At 42.8% G+C, this 21,206-nt stretch overlaps 1 protein-coding gene and 1 long non-coding RNA gene across 6 annotated transcripts in view; one reads left to right on the top strand and one right to left on the bottom strand.

The window, feature by feature from the left end:
* Window positions 1-21,206, top strand: part of LOC112565205 (triple functional domain protein-like) — a 121,287-nt gene that overhangs the window by 40,249 nt on the left and 59,832 nt on the right. For 3 of the 4 annotated variants that reach the window (XM_025240555.1, XM_025240546.1, XM_025240538.1), the window contains 9 exons: window positions 936-1,045; window positions 1,589-1,658; window positions 1,931-2,020; window positions 2,263-2,397; window positions 3,758-4,018; window positions 4,517-4,618; window positions 4,903-5,054; window positions 5,464-5,590; window positions 9,326-9,412. In XM_025240555.1, the coding sequence (XP_025096340.1) occupies window positions 936-1,045; window positions 1,589-1,658; window positions 1,931-2,020; window positions 2,263-2,397; window positions 3,758-4,018; window positions 4,517-4,618; window positions 4,903-5,054; window positions 5,464-5,590; window positions 9,326-9,412 (1,134 nt within the window). The remainder of the gene's footprint in view (window positions 1-935; window positions 1,046-1,588; window positions 1,659-1,930; window positions 2,021-2,262; window positions 2,398-3,757; window positions 4,019-4,516; window positions 4,619-4,902; window positions 5,055-5,463; window positions 5,591-9,325; window positions 9,413-21,206) is intronic. The other variant, XM_025240564.1, reaches the window with a different exon arrangement.
* On the bottom strand, window positions 9,442-20,167 carry LOC112565249. Of its 2 annotated transcripts, XR_003099374.1 has the most exons (4): window positions 19,971-20,167; window positions 19,127-19,365; window positions 11,129-11,214; window positions 9,442-10,686 (listed from the first exon to the last, which is right to left on the bottom strand). It is a non-coding gene; the product is annotated as an uncharacterized LOC112565249 (long non-coding RNA). The 2 variants fall into 2 exon arrangements; XR_003099373.1 differs by lacking the exon at window positions 9,442-10,686 and having other exon boundaries at window positions 10,972-11,214.

Raw genomic sequence — 21,206 nt, 5'->3', positions numbered from 1 at the left:
TGATATCTTGTGTGTGTATTTATGAAGAGTTGCCATTGATGGGAGGACTAAGCTTGGTTCTTTTTTTTTTCCCTATAGACCACATAAAGACACCACAGTAAGGCAATTTTATTGCTGTCAAACTGTTAAAACACTTTCTTTTTCCAAATTAAGTCCCTTATTTTACCATGTTCACATCATAAAGCTTGTTTTAACATACTGGTGTGACCTATGGACTAAAGCTGAAATGCATCCATTGCATTCTGCCTGTTTATTTTGGGGTGGCTGGTGGAAGTGGACAAAAATACCTGTCACCACGACGTTGAGAAATATGTGTTGTGGGTTCAGATCTTGTCTCCAATATGCCTTTCTCTGGTTGTGATGCCTGTTCATAGAGCTGTCTCCTGGGTACTTTGGTTTTCAGCACCCTGTGGTGTGTATGTGTCTGTTGAGTAATGGGATTGTGTATGTGTGATATGTGTCAGTGTGAATGATTGTAAGGTACATTTGATGCCTGCTTAAAGTGTGTGTTCATCCACCTTTATGTATGTGCAAATTTTCAAGTATTTATGAGCCTGCCTTCAGTGATAGGAAAGGGTGCTATACAAATAAACAGGTTTTTAAAATAAATGCAATCAAATTCAGCATGATGCAGTATATACCCAAGAGGCAGTGTTTTAAAGATTGATTAATTAAGTAGAAATTCTAGTTGTATGAACTTCTTGTAACAGTTTTGTATTGAATCACTGGTCACCGTGTGGATTTATACATTATGGAAAAATAACATCTGCCAAATGAGTTAATTTTATGTCGTCGAAACTTTGTAATTTTTAGTTGTTTATTGTTGAACATCATAGGCTGGTTATTATTTTTAGTAAGTTGTGCCTGTGACCTGTTTTTCACAGTTTGGTATAGCTGTGATCTCAAAATATTTCTTCTTTCTTTGATGTGTGCAGACTTATATGAAAGCCATGGGAGATCACATCAACAATGTTCCAAATGGAATACAGAGCAAAGAAAAGGTTATATTTGGGAACATGGATGAAATCTATGAATTTCATAAAGAGTAAGTAAATTACTACTATTGCATAGCCATTGTTCATACAAGTGCTTACAGAACTTTACCCATAAATACAGAGCAAGTCAAAACAATATTGAACCATTAAGAAATGAGTATATCAGTAAAGGCTATCACAAAAGTGAATACATAAATTAAATATAATAGGATCTGCATGTTTCCTTCCTGTTTCAAAATAAAACACACACACACCATATATAATATATATTTCACATATAAATAGAAAATAAAATCATTAAAAAGACTGGCCATAACTTGTCAGCAGACTGACTTGTTTTTCTTGAACTCTCTATAATAATTTCTCGTTTCCTTTTAAATTTGTGGTCATTCTTTTGAAACTGATGCAAGCTGGGAGGAATGAAATGAGATGGAATCCTGGAATCTTAAAATTTGTTGAGTTTCAGCCTTGCTTGTAAAAGAATTGGTGCGAGTGTACGTTTTTGTGTTGTTGTAATACATATTTAGTTCAGGGCATTAGTTTTGCCATCATATATATATGTTTTTTGTATTACTTGCTACCTTTTTTTGCAGCATATTCCTGAAAGAGCTGGAAAAGTATGAGACAATTCCTGAAGATGTAGGCCATTGCTTTGTCACATGGGTAAGTGTATAATCCAGTGTTTAGAGCTATGTTGATAAAAATCTGAAAATGTTTGAAAATTATATGCATTTAGTTTACTTCTCACTTTTAACTGTAAAACTTTTATTCTGCTGTAAAATTCTACAGAAAATTGAGCATCAATAAATATTGTCTCTGTGGTCTGTGGTCAATTGGTGGCTGCTGAAAATGTTCTGTGTCCGAAGTGTGTGATTTCTTAATTTGTTTTATAAATGTGTCATTTTTCTCTCTTTTCACACCATTTTTTTTTCCAGGCAGAGAAGTTTTCCATTTACGTCACATACTGTAAAAATAAACCTGACTCTAATGCTTTGCTAGTGGACCAAGCTGGCTCATTTTTTGAGGTATGAATGACATAAGTTAATGTATTAAAACAAGCAGCTCTTTGTCTTGAGTAAATACGTGATATGATGGTAATCTATCTCTTTTGGATAGTTTGAGAAATAAAACAGAACAAGGTAACGTACAAAGGATAATAATTTGGACTGTAGCAGTCTTTCAGCATTTTGAATCAAGAATTTCTCCTGTCTGTTTCTTGGGTACATTTTGTGTTGAAATGAACCAAGTGACCATCCCTGTTTTGTAGGAGATGCAGCATAAATACAAGATTGGAGAACCATTGGCATCCTTCCTGATTAAGCCAGTGCAGCGTGTCACCAAATATCAGTTGCTTCTCAAGGACCTTCTTACCTGTTGTGAAGAACATACAGGCGAGATAAAGGTTAGGCCATAGTTTCTTTTGTTTTCTGTGTGCTAACCCTAACTCTCATATGTTGGTAGGTACAGCATCTCTTGTCAAGCACAAGGATATCTTCAGCGTCTCTGTGGTATTTATAGTATAGTAATAGTATATATATATATGAGAACTCTGTGACACCTTACTATTGCCATAATAACTAGAATATTTTATTGAATCTATCAGCTACTGCAATTATGCTGTCAAGACACTGAGAAATACTGACTTCTTATCTCATGTCTTGTCACATGCCTGCGGTGTTTGTGTAATTGTTACTGATAGAGTATTTGTTCCTGTTGTTTCAGCACTATAAATTTAAACTAAGGCCACCATTTTATTGTTTCATCCATTCACCTCATCAGTTGTCTCCTTGCTTTGTCAAACATCACCCTCACTGTCACACTTTATGTTTGTGTGTGTTTGTCTTCTTTTGTCACAGCGTTTTACTTGTTTATCTTTTCCATACAATTCTGTATTCCTCTACTACCCACTTTTTCATGATACATTAGTGCCAGCCAGATCTGCTTGAGAGATGTCTTTCCCATGCATCATCTTTTTTTATCCTGGATTTTTTTTCTTATGTTTCTTTCTATATTATGTCATTTCTATGTGTTTTTTATACCTCACTGTTTATTTTTACCATTGTGCTTGTCTAGCCTTATTTCTTGTGTTTGTATTTAAATTTATTTGAAATAAAATAGGTATATTACAAATTGTAGATGACATTTCAGGATTATAGTTAAGTGTATGCTGTTTGTGAATGTTGACCTTGTTAGAGTAAGGGGGAGATAAGACGATTTACAATTGAGTTTATTGTTTGTATATTCTTACTTCCTTAGTGCACAATTATGATTAAACCGGTGTAAATTGATGTCACCATTTATATCTTTCTCATCACCCTCTAACCCTTGCAAAAACAGGTGTAAAAATACATAAGACCTTGCACACACCCATTCAAATCTGGGCAATGTCTTTGAGATAAAGGAAACTGCCTTTCAGCAAATATATAAACAGTCACACAATAATCCTAATTGGTATTAAATGTTTATAGACTTAGCTATTGTATTGTACAATTTGTATTTAGTTTCTCATTCAAAAACTTTCAAATGTACATGTATTGCAGTACTATAGACATTGAACTCGGTGGGAAAATGAAAATGCTGCAATCACATTTATAGATTCAGATATTAGTAGTGAGTAGGAACTGTGGCTGTTTATACAGAATATGTAGATGTTGGAATTCTCTCTTCAAATCATGCTTACCAGCATGTTTAATGATAATGATGAGAAGTAATTCCAATAAGAAACGTTACTATGTGGCTTTTTTTTTATAAAAAAAACCCAGGACGGTCTAGAAGTGATGATGAATGTGCCTAAGAAGGCCAATGATGCTATGCACCTGAGCATGCTGGATGGACTTGAGGAAAGTCTGGAAGCTTTGGGGGAAGTCCTTCTCCAAGACAGCTTCACCGTATGGGACCCAAAACAGATAATACGCAAGGGACGTGAACGCCGGCTCTTCCTTTTTGATGTGTGCCTCCTCTTTTCCAAGGAGGTCAAAGACAGTTCTGGGAAGACTAAATATGTATACAAATTTAAACTAATGGTGAGTAAATTAAACGAACAAGGTTAATTCTTCTCTACTTGATTTCATGGTTGAGGCAGATTTTCCCACAGTCATCAGGGAAGACAGTAGACAAACACAAATAGTTTTGAATGTTTGATTAATAAGGGAAGGAGAAACATAAACAGAAGCTATAAGGATATTTGTAAGGGAATGAAAAGTGTAACTATCTAATATAAAAACCAGTGAAGGTTAGCTAACATCACTATAGACTATTCAGAGAAATGGAGTGTGTTCTATAATTAAGTCAGAGATTTTGACCTTAAGCAGGAGATTGCAGCCTTTGCTCTGGAGCTAGTTGCACAATTTATTTCTAACAGCTTAAAATTGTTCCAAGAAGCTAATCTAGAAATATTTTTCAAAAATTAATAATCAGAGCTCCTTTTTTAAGTTCTCAGCAAAGTCAGAAGTATTACAGTCTTTACATTCATGTCATCCACCCTTGTAATTTCTTAGCTTTACAACTTCTCTATTTTACAGATCTCAGAAATCAACATTACAGAACATATAGAAGGTGATGAGAGTAAGTTTGCTCTGTGGACGGGGCGGGCCCCCATTTCAGACTACAGAATTATTCTCAAGGTAAGAAATTCTTATAGGTTGTAAGGGTTTCCGGACTCGTAGAAACTGTCTAATCACAGGCTTTCAGTTTTGCATCATGGGAATGGTAAGATGGGAGATTTAAGCTCTGCACTTTATCTTGCCTTTATCAGCAGATACTCATGTTTTATTTCTTTTATCTTAAGAAAGTATCACTGAAAAATTCCTGATATCATGAAAAAATATATTTAACAATTACAAAATCTTTAGTTTGCTTGAATACAGCCTTTCTTGTTTATTTATCTGTAACCTGTTTTGTCTTACAGGCATCAAGCTTGGAAACAAAGCAGGTGTGGGTGAAAAAGATGAGAGAGTTGATCCAGGAGCGTATCCTTTACATGCATGATGCCCTCAAAGACAAGCAGCCTACTATGTTTAAGCCTCCTCCCAAAATGTTCAACCCTAGTCGTGTCAGCAGGTAATCATTGTCTCATTTCTCTAAATTATGACTGCAGAGAAAATTTGAGTAAGGAAATGGCTGAGGATTTTATGACCTTCCCTAACAAAAAGAGACTAAACTTTGTAGAATAGTCTTGGCTGTGGGATATTTCGTCTTTGAGAATCTACCATTTATGTAAATTCTGTTACACAAAATTAGGTGCTGAGTATTATTATTTGGCAGAAGCTTTCGCTGTAGTCTTTTTATATATTTTTCAAAAATTTTTAATGTTTGTACATGACTACAACACTTTCAATCACCCCATTAAATTATGCATTGATTTGAAATTTTCTGTTAGTGTCCTCAGAGTTTATTTGCTGTGTGACAGCTGATCATGGTAATAAAACACTGCAGGAAGAAAGTCTGAAACCACCTTGCACTTTTGCAGAGATTTGGAAAGTGATTCCACATCTTTAGAAGAAATGAACCTAGAGAGACGAGGATCCCTTACTTCAATCAATTCCAATGCCACCACCACCACCACAGACAGCAGTAGCAGCAGCGGCGGCAACAAGGTAAGACATTTTTGAAATTCTATGGTTTCTCTGCGATTTGTAGCAAAATATCTCTCCCATTGTGTGTAATTGCTGGGAGAGGTGGTTGAAGCACTTTTTTTGCAAGCACTGTGTGCTGAAAGTTTATGATCATCTGGTATATCTCTCCTCAGCAGGAGTTAGTCTCGCATTGCATGACTAATTTACAGGACATGCACTGACAGACTTTCACGGCTTTTTCTTTATTTAATTTTGTGATTTTGTAATATTTTACATGGGTTTTTCCATAATCCTTTGAATGCTGCGTTCATGCTTGGCACATTTATCTTCATTTTTGCTTCTTTGCTGATGACAGTTGCAACAGATACCTTATATCTCATGATTTTTGCTGCAAATTTTTATCTACCATTCTTATTATTTCACTTTTTTCAGCATTTTTTAAACCAGTTTGTTTTAGTTCATTATTTTCTTTTTGCTTTTGGGGTCACCTAGACAACAAACGCACCGAACCCATAATTTTATTTTGTGATCGTTTTAATGACAACAGATTTCGGTTACGTATATTTTTTGCATCGCTGGGGGCATTTGCGAGACCCTTTTGTGCCTCAGAGAACCATATGTAGGACAGACGAGACTGCCCTAATGTTACGATGAATATCCCAAATAATAAGCGCTGGAGTTTGATTGCATGTTCCTTTGTTAGCACTGGCTTTTGTCATCGCCCGCCCCTTCGTGTCTCTGGCCATATAATTCCTATTATACAGTATTGTGATAGGTCGGTAACGCCGTACCCTTACTTGGAGGCGCTGTGCTTTTGTGCAGTAAACGCCACAGGCAAGGTTTCTTCGCATGAGAAATAATCATAAGCGCATGGCGCGCTACCTCCCCACAGAGCTTGCGTCAAACATCCATCAACCTGAGTTTTGTTCTTATACGTCAACAGCATCACATCCATATTCCGCGTTGAAATGTACTCTCGACCGTTTTTAGTAATAGTCGCTGCCCGGGGCATACGCAAAGAAAAATTCCGGCTTCTTAAAGGGGTGTGCATTATTTGTTTGTTTCGGGGCATTTTTGGTTGTTATTGTTGCTGCAACTGTGTTCGCAAGCTTTTAATATTATTTGCTCTCCTTACCCTTCTTCAGTTGGCTTATGTGCCTACATCCATGCAGTACTAGATGCCAACTTTTTCAATCAAGCGAATATCTTGTAACGATTATCGTAGAGGAAACTGCGTGCGTTTTGGTGAAGGAGTAGACGTTAGGTGGGATGGGGGGGGGGGGGAGTTGGCGAGGAGTCGTGGCGGGGGGTGATCCACAGGGGAGGAAAAGCGAGGCCATGCGTGAAGCCCGTCTCACACCGCGTGACGCAACAAGTTGTGTTCGGCTCTGTGTTCGCCCAACATCCAGTCCGCACTCCTCCTTCCCGAAATGCCTACTTCACCTCCCCACTACCCACTTTATAGCCTTCCTGATTAGTTTTTGTCAGCGAACATGTGCATTACCCTTTGAAATTAAAATAACCATAAGATCCGTTTTTTTAAAGCAGAAGAAAATGTTTTTGAGGAAGGTTGTGTGCAGTATATCGGCACTGATTGCACAGTGTGGTTCCATGAATATCGTGTATCATAGCCTGCAGGAGGGAAGTCTGGGTGGAGGGTGATAAGAGACTGTAAGAGCACGTGATGACCTCCTCACGTCCAACCCGCATGATGCTGGTAGTCACCGGCCAGCAGGCGAGAGTGGGTGACTGTGCCACGTGACGCCACGTTCCTGCAGACACGTGCTTTCGTCTGGCATCAGGGGGCGGTCCTGTGGTGAAACGGCTAGCGCCTGTCACCAATACAGTGAAGGTTGGCTGTCCTGGGCTCAGCTCTTGTCTCGGGCACGCTGTTTTTTCTCTGCATGTGGCATCTGTTTACAGGCCTTGCTGTGATCTAGCTTTAGCTGCTTGCTCGGCGTTAAACTTCAAATTTCCCCCCCACCCTCGTCTGACATCAGCACTGTGGAGTTCGTCAGGAACGAGCAACGGCACGACCAACGACAGAGCACACCGTGCACATGGGCAGGAACTGGCCTCCTCAGGACACGAAGATCTAGCGTTCTAGTTCTTCTCAGAGGTTACTGACATCGTTTCGCTTTATCACACGCCTCTTTTTTTTTTCACAGAACCTATTCTGTATTCAAGAAAATAATTTGTAATCAAACGAGTTTCGTGGCACCCAAAACGGAGTTCACGTTGGACACGTTGAGGTCCACAGAGAATACAATCAAGATGTCTGGTTACATGAACGACATATAGTCGAGATCATTCTGCTCAAGTCTGTGCTTGTCGCCCCATGTCATCCACTCGACAGGCGCAGAGCGTTTGCTCAGAAGAGGACGTGTCCACGCGCACGCAGGTACACAGCAGTGTTTGTTTGCCAGCACCACCATCTATAGTAGTGGAGAACAATAAGGTCAGCATCATGGACGGTGTCCAGGATGGTTGTTCGGTCGTCGGAACAAACCTCTCTTTCTGCTGATGTCGTCTGAAGTTCTTCTTTGCAGAGTCGAGTTCAGGAAGAGGTAGTTGCAGCAATTAAAATAAAAAGGGGGCATGATTCATTGATTCAAGGTGAAGGCGGCGGAAGGAGATGGTTAAGCTGCGCCATGGACCACTCGCAGTTCGCTACCGCTGCCAAAACTAGATTCTAGCACCCTTTACCTTATTGTCTGTTATCTGCATTGCTTGTGCTGTGCTGGCTTTCTGGGAAGCAAGAGATATTAGAACATGTGCATTACAGTCTCCTGACTTGGAGAGTCTTTCAGCGCCTTATACACTTCCATGAGTCACCGTCACGTGCATCATGGACAGTCGCTAGGCGGTTATTAGTGCGCGTTACATAGGACATTCCTGTGACCTTACACTACCTGCATTTCAGTGCGCATTTTAAAGTTGTGACTGGAACTCCACTTTTCCAGTATTAATAAGTGCTTAGTAGGTTCTAGCATGCACTGTAAAAAGAGCATGTCACTTCAAATCTCAGGGTGTATTGTCCAGCTTCTAGAAGGGTTGTCGAGGATTCTGTTATATCGAGGATACAGAAGTACGTAAGTTCAGCCAGCAGCTCTGTCTGTAGAGCAGAGCATTGTTTTCAGGTGCCAAAATGTCAAACAAGATTGTAGTGGCAGCTGTTTCTTTTCGTCTGCTTAGTTGTTTCGGCTCTATTAATGTGTGAATTCTTTTCTCAGAGAGAGAGTTCATGTGTGTGCGCGCGCGTCCGCATATAAAACACTTGGATGACTTGTATGGCCTACAGGGGAATGAAATTGGATGTTGGGATTACAAGTGCATGTGATGGCGATGGTAGCATGCCAGCGGTTCTTGTGCATTGCCCCGTAATCGCGACATCACGCGATGCACGTGACAAGCAACCGTGTCGTTCGAGCCCGCTTTTCCACCCTGCAGTCCACACAGCGGTCACCTCCTTCACATTTTCCGTCCCCACGTCGCCGCTTCTCCTCCCCCTCCTTCGTTATTATTTTTCTTCTTATTATTTTGAAGTATTCGGTGTTTGCCAGACCTGACGTACAAGTTACAGATCGCCTCTACAGCAACTGTATGCACACATCATTTCTGGATACAAGTACAACCGTGGCAGCAATCACACATAAAGTGAAAAAAAAATCCAGACTGTTCCTTGGTTAATACAGCTTCATTTACTTCAGAGGTAGCATTATGTCCTTTAAAAATATTGTCATGCGTTTTCGGCAGGGAGTGAACCCCTGGGCTCTTCACCAGGGCATTGGACATGAACTCGGCCGTGGCCAGCCGGCCCATGGACTCCGTGCTCACGGGCTAGTAAGTCAAGGCAGAATGCGACATTAGTTTCTCATTTTCCTCCCCTCCCCCATCCTCCTTCGTTCTCTCATTCTCTCACCCTTGACACCTCTTTTTTTTTTTTTTTTTACTATTTCTTCCTCTTTCTCTCTTATTCTGCCTTATGCGTGTTTGAACGTCTCTCGGATTTTGTTTAAACAAGTACTATTTTTTTCCCCGCTTCAAAATCTGTATTGATTTCCGTTCTCATCATGCACGTGTGTACGTGCGTACAAAATCTAGAACAATGCTAGTGATTTCTACAGCCAAGTAAAGGGTTAGAGGGGCTCTTATCACTCCCAGACCCAAAGCTAGCGAAGCTTTGAACATAATTGATATTTATTTCTGGGGTGAAGACTTGCAATGACTGGAAAGTGGGATTACACAAATTCCGGCATTCGACTGTAGTGGTTGCGTCCTTGTCAGGCGTGGGAGGAGTAGGTGGAGTGGAGGAAAGAGGGAGGAAATCGAAGAGTGCAGACCATTGAGGACGAATCGACCGGCGGACTGGAGAGGGTGTAGTGGTGGGAGCAGGCGTGGCGTGACTGGCTGTTGAATCAGTCCTTTGCACAGGCAGAAGTATGTACGAGTGGCCAGCTTCCAGGCAGGCGTGTTTTGAGCCCGAGTTTTGTACACTGCTTTATTCAGCTTAGCGGACGTGGATGTTTGATATCACGCAACGTGAGTTGTTTATAAAGAGAATATTTCAAAGGCATGGCTTCTAGGGTGACGACTTAGCCATGAATAGAAAGACGGTCGTGGTGTAGAGTTCCCCGCCCCTTTCTGCTTTTGTTTTCTGTTCGCTCTGCCTGTATACTGTTTTTGAACGAAAATGTAACCATGGTGAACACTTGTCAGCACGCAGACAGAAACGGCAGCTCTGAATCCTTCTTGTTGTAACGCGTTGATGGTGGCGCTGCTTAATCTACGGTAGAAAATGTCGCGAAATGGACAGTTCTCGCGGCATCTGCACTGATCCCGATAAGCTGCAGGGAAGAAAAGTTGCCTCAGTTTTACCTAGCACCAGCATTCCTGCAGTCTGAGGCTAAGCCGACCCACAGATTCAGGCACTATCCTGTGCATCATCGCTCTTTTCTTCTTCCCCAGAGCACCAGACAGAAGGACTGAGATCTAGAGCGGCCTTTACAGGGGCGAGGATGTCCGGGGTCAGATGCACAGAACATCGCTAAGCACTAGTTGAGGTGTAGCAGTCATCTAAACTACTGACACACGGTCCTCTTGTCAGAGCCGCGACGCTGAAACATAGAAGTGACTGCAAGTAACTTAAACTGTTCCTTTAGATCAGTGGTTCTCAAAGCATTTCGGACCGCGGACCACTTTACTTAAGTAAAAAATATGGGGGACCACCATGGCCTAAAAATCACTCTGTAATATGAATTTCAAATTTAAATTGGCCCATTTGTTTCATTACAATTCAAAACTAAATGTCCTTTTGTGAGAGTAGTATAGTAATCAGTTGACATAAAACTACTTATACCTCGTTATTCGTAATTAAAATGTTAATGCGAGGAATGCATCACTCTAAACATCACTTTGCTGACATATGACGACTGTCAGCTGCGGACCACCTGACTTATGCCCGTGGACCACTAGTGGTCCGCGGACCACACTTTGAGAACCACTGCTTTAGATCACTAACCTACACAACATTTCGTCAGCTAGCTCCACCAGGCTCACCCATCTTCACACTCTGGCCGTTGTTTCTGCTGAGGGTGACCTCAATCAGCTTCAGTCAGCCCTTGTCTCCCACGGAACCGCATTCGCTTCATCAAGAAAACAAAAGAAGACATGTCAGGAGGATTCATAGGGCTTTATCAGGTACATATCGCCATACCCGCGCCACCTCGCAGAAGATATTAGCATTACAATAGGAATCCTTCCCCTTTCTCATGAAAGTTGTATGCCGGCATTGAAATGGTTTCTTGTCTCCCACATCTGTCGCTCCAGTTGCCGTGTCCTACTCCAAAAAGGTTTATAAAATGGAAATAAAGAAGAAAGGAGAGGGTGAGGCATCCATAGTGTCAGCGATGAGGCAAGCAGCACGATTTGCCGGCAAAGATGGACAGAGGGAAACAGTGGTTACAGAGAGCGGGACTGATGTCTTCAAGAGTGAGTGGAGAATGGTCGGTCGCATGGGCTAGAGTAAGACTGCGTGAAATACCTAAGGGTAGGACCTTAATTGATGCGAGGATTTTTTTTTTTTTTTTTTGCTGGCGTTGTCTGTTGTGTGTTCTTTCTTGGGTGTTTCACGGGGGACTACTTCCATGTCTTGTATCTTAAAGAAGTCTATTATTAGAAGCTAAATAGCGGACCATTTTGTATCCTCGTCAGTCAAAACAAACAGAAAATGAAACCCATATTGATTTACAACGTTTGTTGATTAAAGTGTTGTGTAAACTCCAAACCTGTACGCATACCTTCATCGTACATCTTGCATCCCTCCTAACTTTCACATGTTTGAAGTTCAATGTAATATGCAGTGCCACAATCTGGCTCGTGGAGGATAAAAGCTTGGGAGATCGTGAGGGAGGAGAGGAGGGAGGAGCATACTGGTTGCCAGCAACTGACAGGCGAGATGTGGCTGTGTGCGAAGGCTGTGGGTAGTAGTGGCCCAGAGTGAAGTCCATCATGCACGATCGTTTTAGTGGCGCTGGGAGATTTTGCGGCGGGACGTGTGGGATCTGTGGAGATTGCGGTCAACGAAAACTTATTTTGAGAGCAGGACGTATGGAGAAGGGCAGTTCAATGTGGGCGCAAGAGGTGAAAGAGAATTAATTTCGCGAGGTCCAGACATGGAGATTAAAGCAAGAGACGGTGGGGAAGATCGTATGACCATCAACCCAACAAACCCTATCGTAATGGTGGCGTTGAACGTCTGATTAGTGATTCATTAAGGGAGGCCACAGTCTGGAAAGTGAGTGTGAAAGACGGGATTGTTTTCTCCTGCAGTCTAGAAAGTTTTACAATTCGCCGTGATTCTTTGAAAATTACGAGAAAGACGGATTTAAAGAACCAGGAACGCAAGTGTTCTCAGACGTGAAGTTTTCAAACGCTTAGCTCTTTGCGTCCACCCTGCCCTCGGATCATCCACAGAAAAGCTTTTTCCCGTCCGTTACTGTCTGTAGTTTGAACGTCAGATGTTGCTGCGCTTAATGAGTGCTGAGGGCACAGTAGAAGCATTCAGCATACTTACCGGTTACGCCTTCTACAGCGCTTTTTGTTTGTTTGTTTTTTAAAATAACTGCAATTAACCAAGCGTTTGCAAAGCGCATCAGTGTGCATTTTTATGAAGGTTGTGTTGGGGTAGGTAAGCAGACAGGTGGCAATTATAAGTTGTTGATAGTATAAAGTTCATATGAAATTGAAACTTGAATGAAAAGTCATTAATCTTAAAATCGTGTGGGTGGTTGCATTGTCGGCGGTTATCTTTTGGTTTTGTGTCCTTGTTGCCATTGAAAGACAATAACTATTTAGCACAGCATTTTCCGACTTTTTTTTTTTTTAATTTTTGCGTATCATGTTTAGTTAAGTAACACCGTATTGATTAGTCATTGAAGACTCTTTAGGCTCTTCAGAGGCCTTGGCTATCTAAGCTTTCAGATGCGATGCTAAAGCTGGACGACTTGAGCAGGCCAATGGCCGACATTAGCCATCTTGGTGCTTAAAACCATCTAAGCTAAAGTTTTCCAAGGTGGAGACAGCCTCATTGAGGAGAGGAAAGATTGGCATCAGGAGATGTGGAGCGAACTTATCTGCCCACTTGGGGCCATGCGGGTCCTGTCTCAAATGGGATGGACAAGTCATGTGGCGAGAATGGCTGCAGGCTGACGCCTACAGTAGTCTTGCTGGGCCAACTCCAGACAGGAAGTTATTTGTCCACGGCCTTTTGTTTCAGCAGCAACACCTCTAAGATTCGCTAGAAGAGGCGGCCAAAATTCCGAAGCTGTGTAACAGAGTCTCTGCACAGAAGGAACTGATGCTGCGTTGTCAATGATGCTTCCAGTAGCGAGATGCTGAGCAGAGAGCAGCATCGATACTAGTAGGAATGGCAGTGAAGACCTGATCGCAGACCTCAGCATCAACAGTTCAAGCACTTGGCTATATGGAGGAGAGAAACAGTCATGAACGCAGAATAATAGTTTATAGAAACACCTTATTGTTGCCAATAGCAGCGTAGTAATCAGACCACGTGATACTACGGCCTTGGCTTTACGTGTTGCAAGGTGTAAATAAGAATTGAGAACATAAACAGTGACCAGTTGGATTGTGAGTCTTATGCTGTCTGCTGATGGCACTGGTCCCACGAGGGTTGTACTCAGCCACATAACTCATTAGCCTTGACATGCTCTAATTTGGGGATGATGGTGAAGTATGGAGAGATTCCATGCTGCTTGCCAAAATATGCCTGTGTCGAGTAGCATATGAACACTAAATAAATATTTTTTGAGAGGACGGATGTGACACGTGTATGCATGGCTGGGCTAGCTCGCTGTGATGTAGCTCATTTGCTGACTCGACACAAAACAGGAAAAACAAACTACCGTATTGCCCCAGAACCACTACGTAGTTTGTTGTACCCACGAGGTGGTTGCAGTCTAGATTAACAACGTAACATACGTGTGGTACTTTAAGACCTGTTTGTAGCCATTTAGCCTTTATTGTAGTCACACGTGACCTTATTATTCACGTTTAGTTAGGTATTTAAAAGCCTATTATAAAGTCGGGGCTTTGCTGTGTTGTGTCGCATGGGTCCGAGAGCCTGGTAGTCGTTTTCTTGGAGTCTGGCTGCTTCGTTCCTGCCCACGACCCTGCTAGCTCTCTGGGATCGCCGTTCTAACCTGCACAGCTGACCCTTCCTCCTCTATCGAAGCGTTGACACTAGATAGACAGACTCTAGAGTAAGACGTAGTCCCTATATTTTCCTTTCTGATCGTTCGCTTCCAGAAATGCATTGTCAGTTTACATCATTTCGTTGTGAGCAGGTGTTTGTGATCTGCGGTGCAGAGATCGGGTGCTCACCCTCTTGTCGCCTGCAATTTTTTTTTTTTTTCTGGGTGTAAGTCTTCCTCAGCGTGGCCCAGACATCGGAAGAGTTTTTACCTCTTTTAAAAACACAATCATTACTTACCGACATTTATTTTTCGGCAGGAAAATTGGCAAGCCGTGAACTGACTTGATATAGGGACTTTGCTTGAACGTTTGGCTCAAGGGCCCAGCCAGAAAAAAAGTACAAGGCGAACACATTAGGGCCCGATTGCAGAACACGTCGCTAGGCGCAAGTTGGGGACTAGTTACAGCTCACGTGTTTTTCTGCTCAGCTTTAGCTTCTATATACAGCGTTGTGGCATACAGCGCACCTGGGCCCAGGTGATCGAGGAGAAACTCCCACCGAGCAGGGGTAGACGGGTAGACGGCACTGCAGCCGCCGCTTGTTTTCTTCCACTGCTAATGAATAAGCAAGGCAGCCAGGTTTTCTGGAATAATTTAGTAGGGCCCGCCTTTTAGCTTTCACCACATCCGCCACGGCCGCCACCACACAACCACCACCACCAGAAACTTTTTTTTTGGCGTTCTTTTCCTTTAAAAGTTGTTTTGGTTAGTTTTAGCTTCCCCGCTTGAGTTCCTTTAGGTGCTTTAAGGTGAAAACGTATACAGCTGTTTTTTTTTAATGCCACAAGAAATTGCTTGCGCATGGTCGTGAATCCCGTGTGAAACGGCACGCTTAAACCCTGAAGCGATTTCACTGTTTAAATAACATTATTAGGCGTAGGTTTGTGGGTAGGTTTGTAGGAGCTAAGGTTCTGAATAAAGGATAAAAATTAAAAGGAGCAGTCGGGCTCATTTTACATTTTCATATGTATATTGCCTTGCACTTGACACTAACTGCTTGAAATGTTTAGATTATCAGTCTGAAAGTAACAATTCCTTTCTAACAAATTACTTGCGAATTAATATTTTAAAAAAAGTTATATAAGGAAAAATGTAACAAATTTGGACAAAATAAAATAATCGTGAATTTAAAGATATTAAAAATTGTTATGGTAAATTTTAAATCGTGCCAGATAAATTTGTGATTTTTTAAAACATATAATTTGAAAAATATTTTTGTGCATAGTGTTAAAACGAGTTGTGTTGGAGAGGAGGTAAGACAAGGACGAAATCGCAGCAAGCAGGTGTTCATGGACATTTGCTATGTAGGTCTATCTGGACGGTTAATAATCACAAAATCTAAGTATTTTTGCCGAGAGCTGTTAACTATCTGCCTAGAAATATCTGCTATACACCTGACCCCTGGTTATTACCACCATGTTTACCGGATATAGCAATAACGGGTATTTAGCGTGCTGTAGGAAATGAGGTCATTTGAAGCAAATTAGAGAAGCAGTTACTCTCAAGGTATGATGCGTGGTTTGCTATTCAGCAACCAAGAGCCAAAAGTGAACAGGTCAAGCGAATGTGACGAAAAGCTAGAAGGGAATGTTGAGAGTGGGGTCTTTGTATTTCGTCACGATCTGCTGATGTCTTCGCCAAGTGTTTTGACAGACACCAAGAATCGCAGCTGTGTAGAACATTCCAGGTCTGACAGACACCACGAATCGCATCTCTGTAGAACATTCCAGGTCTGACAGAGGCGTTGGAGGTCCACTTTGCTCTGGTGCAAGCGTAAGCAAGATGTGCACGCGCCTAGCGACAAACCTCCATCTACCGTGACCCCGGTCCTTGGGGTATAGTCCTGGGAAGGGTTGGCTAGGATTTCGTAATCCCCCTCGCGACAGGCGTATGCTGGCACTTCGGCATTAGACTGGCTAGGAACAAGCTGATGATTCAGTCTTTACTGTCTGTGCTGTGGTTTTGTGGCGCTTGCTTGTTTGTCAGGAGGTGTCACTAGTGCGCCTGTGGACAGAAGGCTGAACCAATCTCTGTTCCCTTCCCCCTATCTCACCACTCATTTCCTTGTCAAAGCTCGCCGGCGAGCACATGAGAGAGAGGGAGAGATGAAAAAAAAAAATTAAGTGAAGAGGAGTGATTCGCTGCGGAGTCCTCCAGGGTACAAGAGTGAGAAGAAGTAATTTTCAGTTTGCTTGGATGTCGCGTTACCCCACTGTCCCCGAGTACCGGAAGACGGCTGGGTGGAGGGAGTTGGACCGTGAGCAGGCTGTGTGGCCAGATGTGACGGGTGCGACAAATTGGGTGCTCATCCCCACGTGGCTGGCGAATGCGTGAGCTCGCGTCTTTGAAAACCACGCCAAGTGCCGACGTTCTAAAAACAGCCTGGAGATGCTCACCCTTTCAAGCAGATCGTTGCGGAGAAATTCCTTGTCAGCAAACGTTGTATAATGACCATTTCGGCGGATTTTATCGACCGCCATTGCCTCCATCGTTACGGCCAATGCATTGTTTGACCATTGGCGACGTCCTTGAGTCAGGTTGGCCATTTAGGGAAAAGCTTTTAGTCTCCACCGCCAGACACCACTCAAACGTTTTCTTTTTTTTCTTCTTCTTCTTCTTTGCCTATGGCGTAGAGGTTTGGCAAGACAGGACGGACTTTGAGCCTCAGTTTCAACTTAAGTAAAGCACACAAAGCCTGGGATTGCAGGGACGTCTGAGTGACCAGTCTGCGATTGACAGTCTGAGGCTTATTGAGAGAGGACAACGCGACTAATTTCTCTTCACTCCCATCCCGCTTCCTTCTCTCCGGTTTCTTCTCTTGACTATTCCACTGTTGTCGCAGACTTTCACCATTTTTCCTACCTCTGTGTGTGTGCGCGCGCCCACGCAGAATTCGTTCTTCGAAATGTTAGCCGTTTAACCCTGTACGTGAGCAGGACTAAAGAAGAACACTCCTGTCCTCACTTTCTGTCTCAAATGGAGAAACTACCTTTGTAGCCAGCATCGTTAACCAGTCAGCGATCACATGGCACGTGCACATCGACATGGCATTGAGCCAGACACACTGAGATCACATGACCTTTTAGCACCTTCTCGAGACCCTTTGCTACTGATACACAAACGAATCAAGGGATTTCTTGTCTGAAAGGTTTGCTTAAAGACCGACATAATTGGGTTTATGTGTTGTTGTTGTTGTTTTTTTTTTATATCAGTAGATGTAAGCGGTACAAAACTAACCTGTAAATCTCAGCCTCCTAAACCCATCCGTTAATTATCCACTACGATTCGCACCTGCGATCAACGAGCGCCGTAACAATGTACTACGTCACGCTAGTGCACCATTCACAGCATTGCCTGCAGTCAACACCAGTCAGCGAGAGAGAATGAGCGATAGATCAGATTATTCGGACGTTGACAGTCTGCATTTCTCGTGGTTCCGAAAAACTACTACGAGAAATGCAGACTTTCAACGTCCAAATAACCTTAACTGTCTCGCTGATTGATGTTGACGGCTGTCAGTGTTGTGGATGATGTACCAACGTGACGTAGTACACCGTTACCGGCTCGTTGATCGCAGGTGCGAATCGGCAAAAAAGCCAGTGCCGTACACCACCCTGCGCCATCTCATCACATCCCAAATACAGCTACTATCGCAGAGCAAGCAAGCGCGCGCACACACACACAGTAGAGAGAGAGAAAACGAGAAAACTATAGAGGAATGTGACATTTCAAGATTTTGCAATAGCAGAGTAGCTAGTCCCTGCACCGTCCCAAGCCTCCTTTAAGCGTTAAGGGAGACGAGCGAACGCTGTGCTTCCTCTCGGAGTTATCGATCTTTCGTCACGGAAACTGCTCGTGACATAAAAGAAAGAACAGGAAAAACGAAGGGAAGCTGCAATGCGATTTGGATATGATCGCGCGTTTTTATTCTTTCTTTTGCTGGCTGTATCGAACACCAGCTAGCACCGTCAGATTCATCTGAGGGCCGTTTATAATTACCATACATCAATACAGCGAACATTGGCAGTGTTTATTTTGTTGCAACTCGCACCACCACCCGCCCCTCTTCCTGAACAGGCGGGTTTGGCTGGCTTGCAGCATGCACTGCACACTAGCTATTTGTGCGTGCGGGGAGAGGAGAGTAGGGACAGCAGCTACTTAGGTAAAGACAACAACCGCTGTGAGAAGGATTTTAAAATATCGCTAATTTTCTAGGATTTGTAAATCACTTTAATTTGGTCCGAAATAGTGTCCTGTTGTAAGGGTCGTCGTCCCCGGTTTGTTCGATTTGAGCCCTCTCCTTGCTGGAGATTTTGGCTTTTTTTCCTTTCCTTTATTTGCATGCAAGTCCCAAGCACACTTCAGAAAATTCAACTAAGAACTGTCAAAACACGGGAAGAAAAAAATACGAAAACGTCCTAACAATTTCTTTTTTCTATTTTATCTGAAAGCATGTTTCGTTCACTAGTACCAGTTGTAGAGCGAGATAAACTTGCGGCTAATAGAGAGAGCTGTAAATCAGTAATGAATTCCCCATAGTTCCGTCTTATGCAAGCATGTGTCACAATCGGTACAGCAGGCAAACGGTATTCTCGCCATTTGTCAAGATATTGTTCATGGACTGCGAGTATGATTAGATTGTCATGGTTGCTATAGCTCCGATATGAGTGAGTGCTGACTTCAGACTGTCACTTGCTCATACCCTATGATAAAATTAGAGATAAAATTCCTCTTAAACGCACAAAAATAAGACAAACAAAAGTACTTTTTCACGAAAATACACACATGCAACCGACGGCGACTGCTGCTATTTTCACCGCTCTCGTCCTCGCAGCAGACGGCACGTCCTTCCAATCCATTGCGCACTCGGCAGCACGACGTCATTCTCCTTTTTACGTCACAGGTTTGCGCGTGAGGCTGGTCGCTGGCCGACATCCATCCTTCCCCGCGCACTCTCCGCACTCATAGCAGCTTGCACCTGGGAACGAGGTCAGCGACTCTCTCCGTGACAGCGTGGTTAAGGGCTAACCGCAGAAAAAAATTGAAATTATGTTAAAAGTTGCTCCCGGATCGACAGCGTCATTAGTTTCTCACAATAAATATATAATTTCTTGGAGAGAGCACACGCATATTGACCTCAATGTTGTTAGCGTCTGACTTCATTCAAAGTCACAGCCTGTCCAAGGGTTTCCAGGGCATGTTAAGCAAAAGTTGACAGCCAGCCTATTTTTGTGATGTCGCTGTAAATGAGGTTTATTATCTCTTTTTTGTTTGAAACGCAGGCGAAATTGTCAACGTTGAAAGGCTCGTAGCTCGTCGACGAAACACAACTCTTCACTCAAGGTTGGGAATGGGGATAATTTGTCGTTGTCTTTTGAAGGGAATGAAACCCAGTCATTGGGAACTAATTTTGCGCCAGATTCTGCCGATGCCCGACATAGTCGCAGTGCCGCCAGGCGTAAAACTATCCAACGTCATCTTGATGTTTTTACACCGCGTTAATGCGCGCATTCCAGTAACCCACACCCTTGCCCTTTACCTGTTCCTACTTCACCTTCGCTGACCCTTAGAACTTGTTAGAGTCAATCCGACAGTTAACCTCATCACACTCTCTCTCACCTGTATTTACCTTCCTGTGACGCCTTCATGCTTGACCACCAAGTGCACAGTGAAGAGAATTTGGTGAAGTGATCTCGCTTAACCGTCTGCTTAGTGAATAATTTTGTTGAAAGTCGCCAGACAGCGGTGGGCTTAGCGGGAAGGTAGAGTTGGAAGTTCCTGATTAGATTTTGTGTGCTTTCTGTTTGTTTCGGCGTCGAGTTAATGGCGCTGAAAACGACGGCAGGATAATGGTAATAAACTGGATCGCCACGGCTACGGGGTTTTTCCCCGGGTGGTGGAGGAGAAGGGGGAGGGGGAGGAATTATTGATTGTTTTGTGAGTAATTTGCTTCCTCTTCCCGGTGTGCAAGTTGGCGTTTCAGAAATATTTGACATTTAGGTTTCGCCAAAACGATTTCCGACTGTGGTGTGTGATACTATATGACAGTTTAATAATAAATAATAAAGTCCACTTTAATAACATCATATCCCTTCCTGATGGGCAAGCTCACATCACTTTACATATCAATTTATGGTCGATGACGCTATCGTATGGAGGCTGGTTCTAGCGTTGATCATCGTCTTCCTTAAGTCTCTAGGAGCCGTAGCTAGGAACCGGAGGAGAGACTGACAATGGAGGGTAAAAAGTCACTCTGCAGCCAATCCATCGGAGGATAATCCTGTGGAATCCTCTGTACTTTGCGTCCAGCCCACACTTACAGCTGCCTAGCTAGCTAAGGAGCCGAGGTATTCTATCTTGCTGCCTTAAGATGACAGGAGGGAACTCGCGTAGATATTTTTTCTTAAATCAGTCTTTTATTTTGAGAAGCTAATGCAGAAGGAAATTCTTTAAAAAAATATTTTTTCATGACTGTTGGATCGGGCATACGCTTGTAGCAGGTATTTCTATCCAGCTTAGAACTAGCAAGACTACTTTCCTTTTTAAGTCTTAAAAACACCGTAGGGGTCTGAAGAAAAGAGCTTCTCCCCCATCCTGTCACCAATACAGTGAGGGTTGGCTGTCCTGGGTTCAGCTCTCGTCTCAGGCACGCTGTTCTTTCTCTGCATGCGGCATCTGTTTACAGGACTGGCTACCTATCCGTGATGTAGCCTTTGTTGCTGGTTCGGCGTAAAACACCAATCCCCCACCTCTCCCCCCAGCCACAGACGTGGAAGTGCGTTAAGAGCAATGTTGGGTACAAAAGATAAAAGTATTAATGTTGTGTACTGATTTTATTTGCGTGGGTTACGTGTTCGTCAGACTA

This window comes from Pomacea canaliculata, linkage group LG1, assembly GCF_003073045.1.
Source record: "Pomacea canaliculata isolate SZHN2017 linkage group LG1, ASM307304v1, whole genome shotgun sequence".
NCBI lineage: Eukaryota > Metazoa > Mollusca > Gastropoda > Architaenioglossa > Ampullariidae > Pomacea > Pomacea canaliculata.
This window is presented reverse-complemented; position numbering and strand designations above follow the sequence as displayed.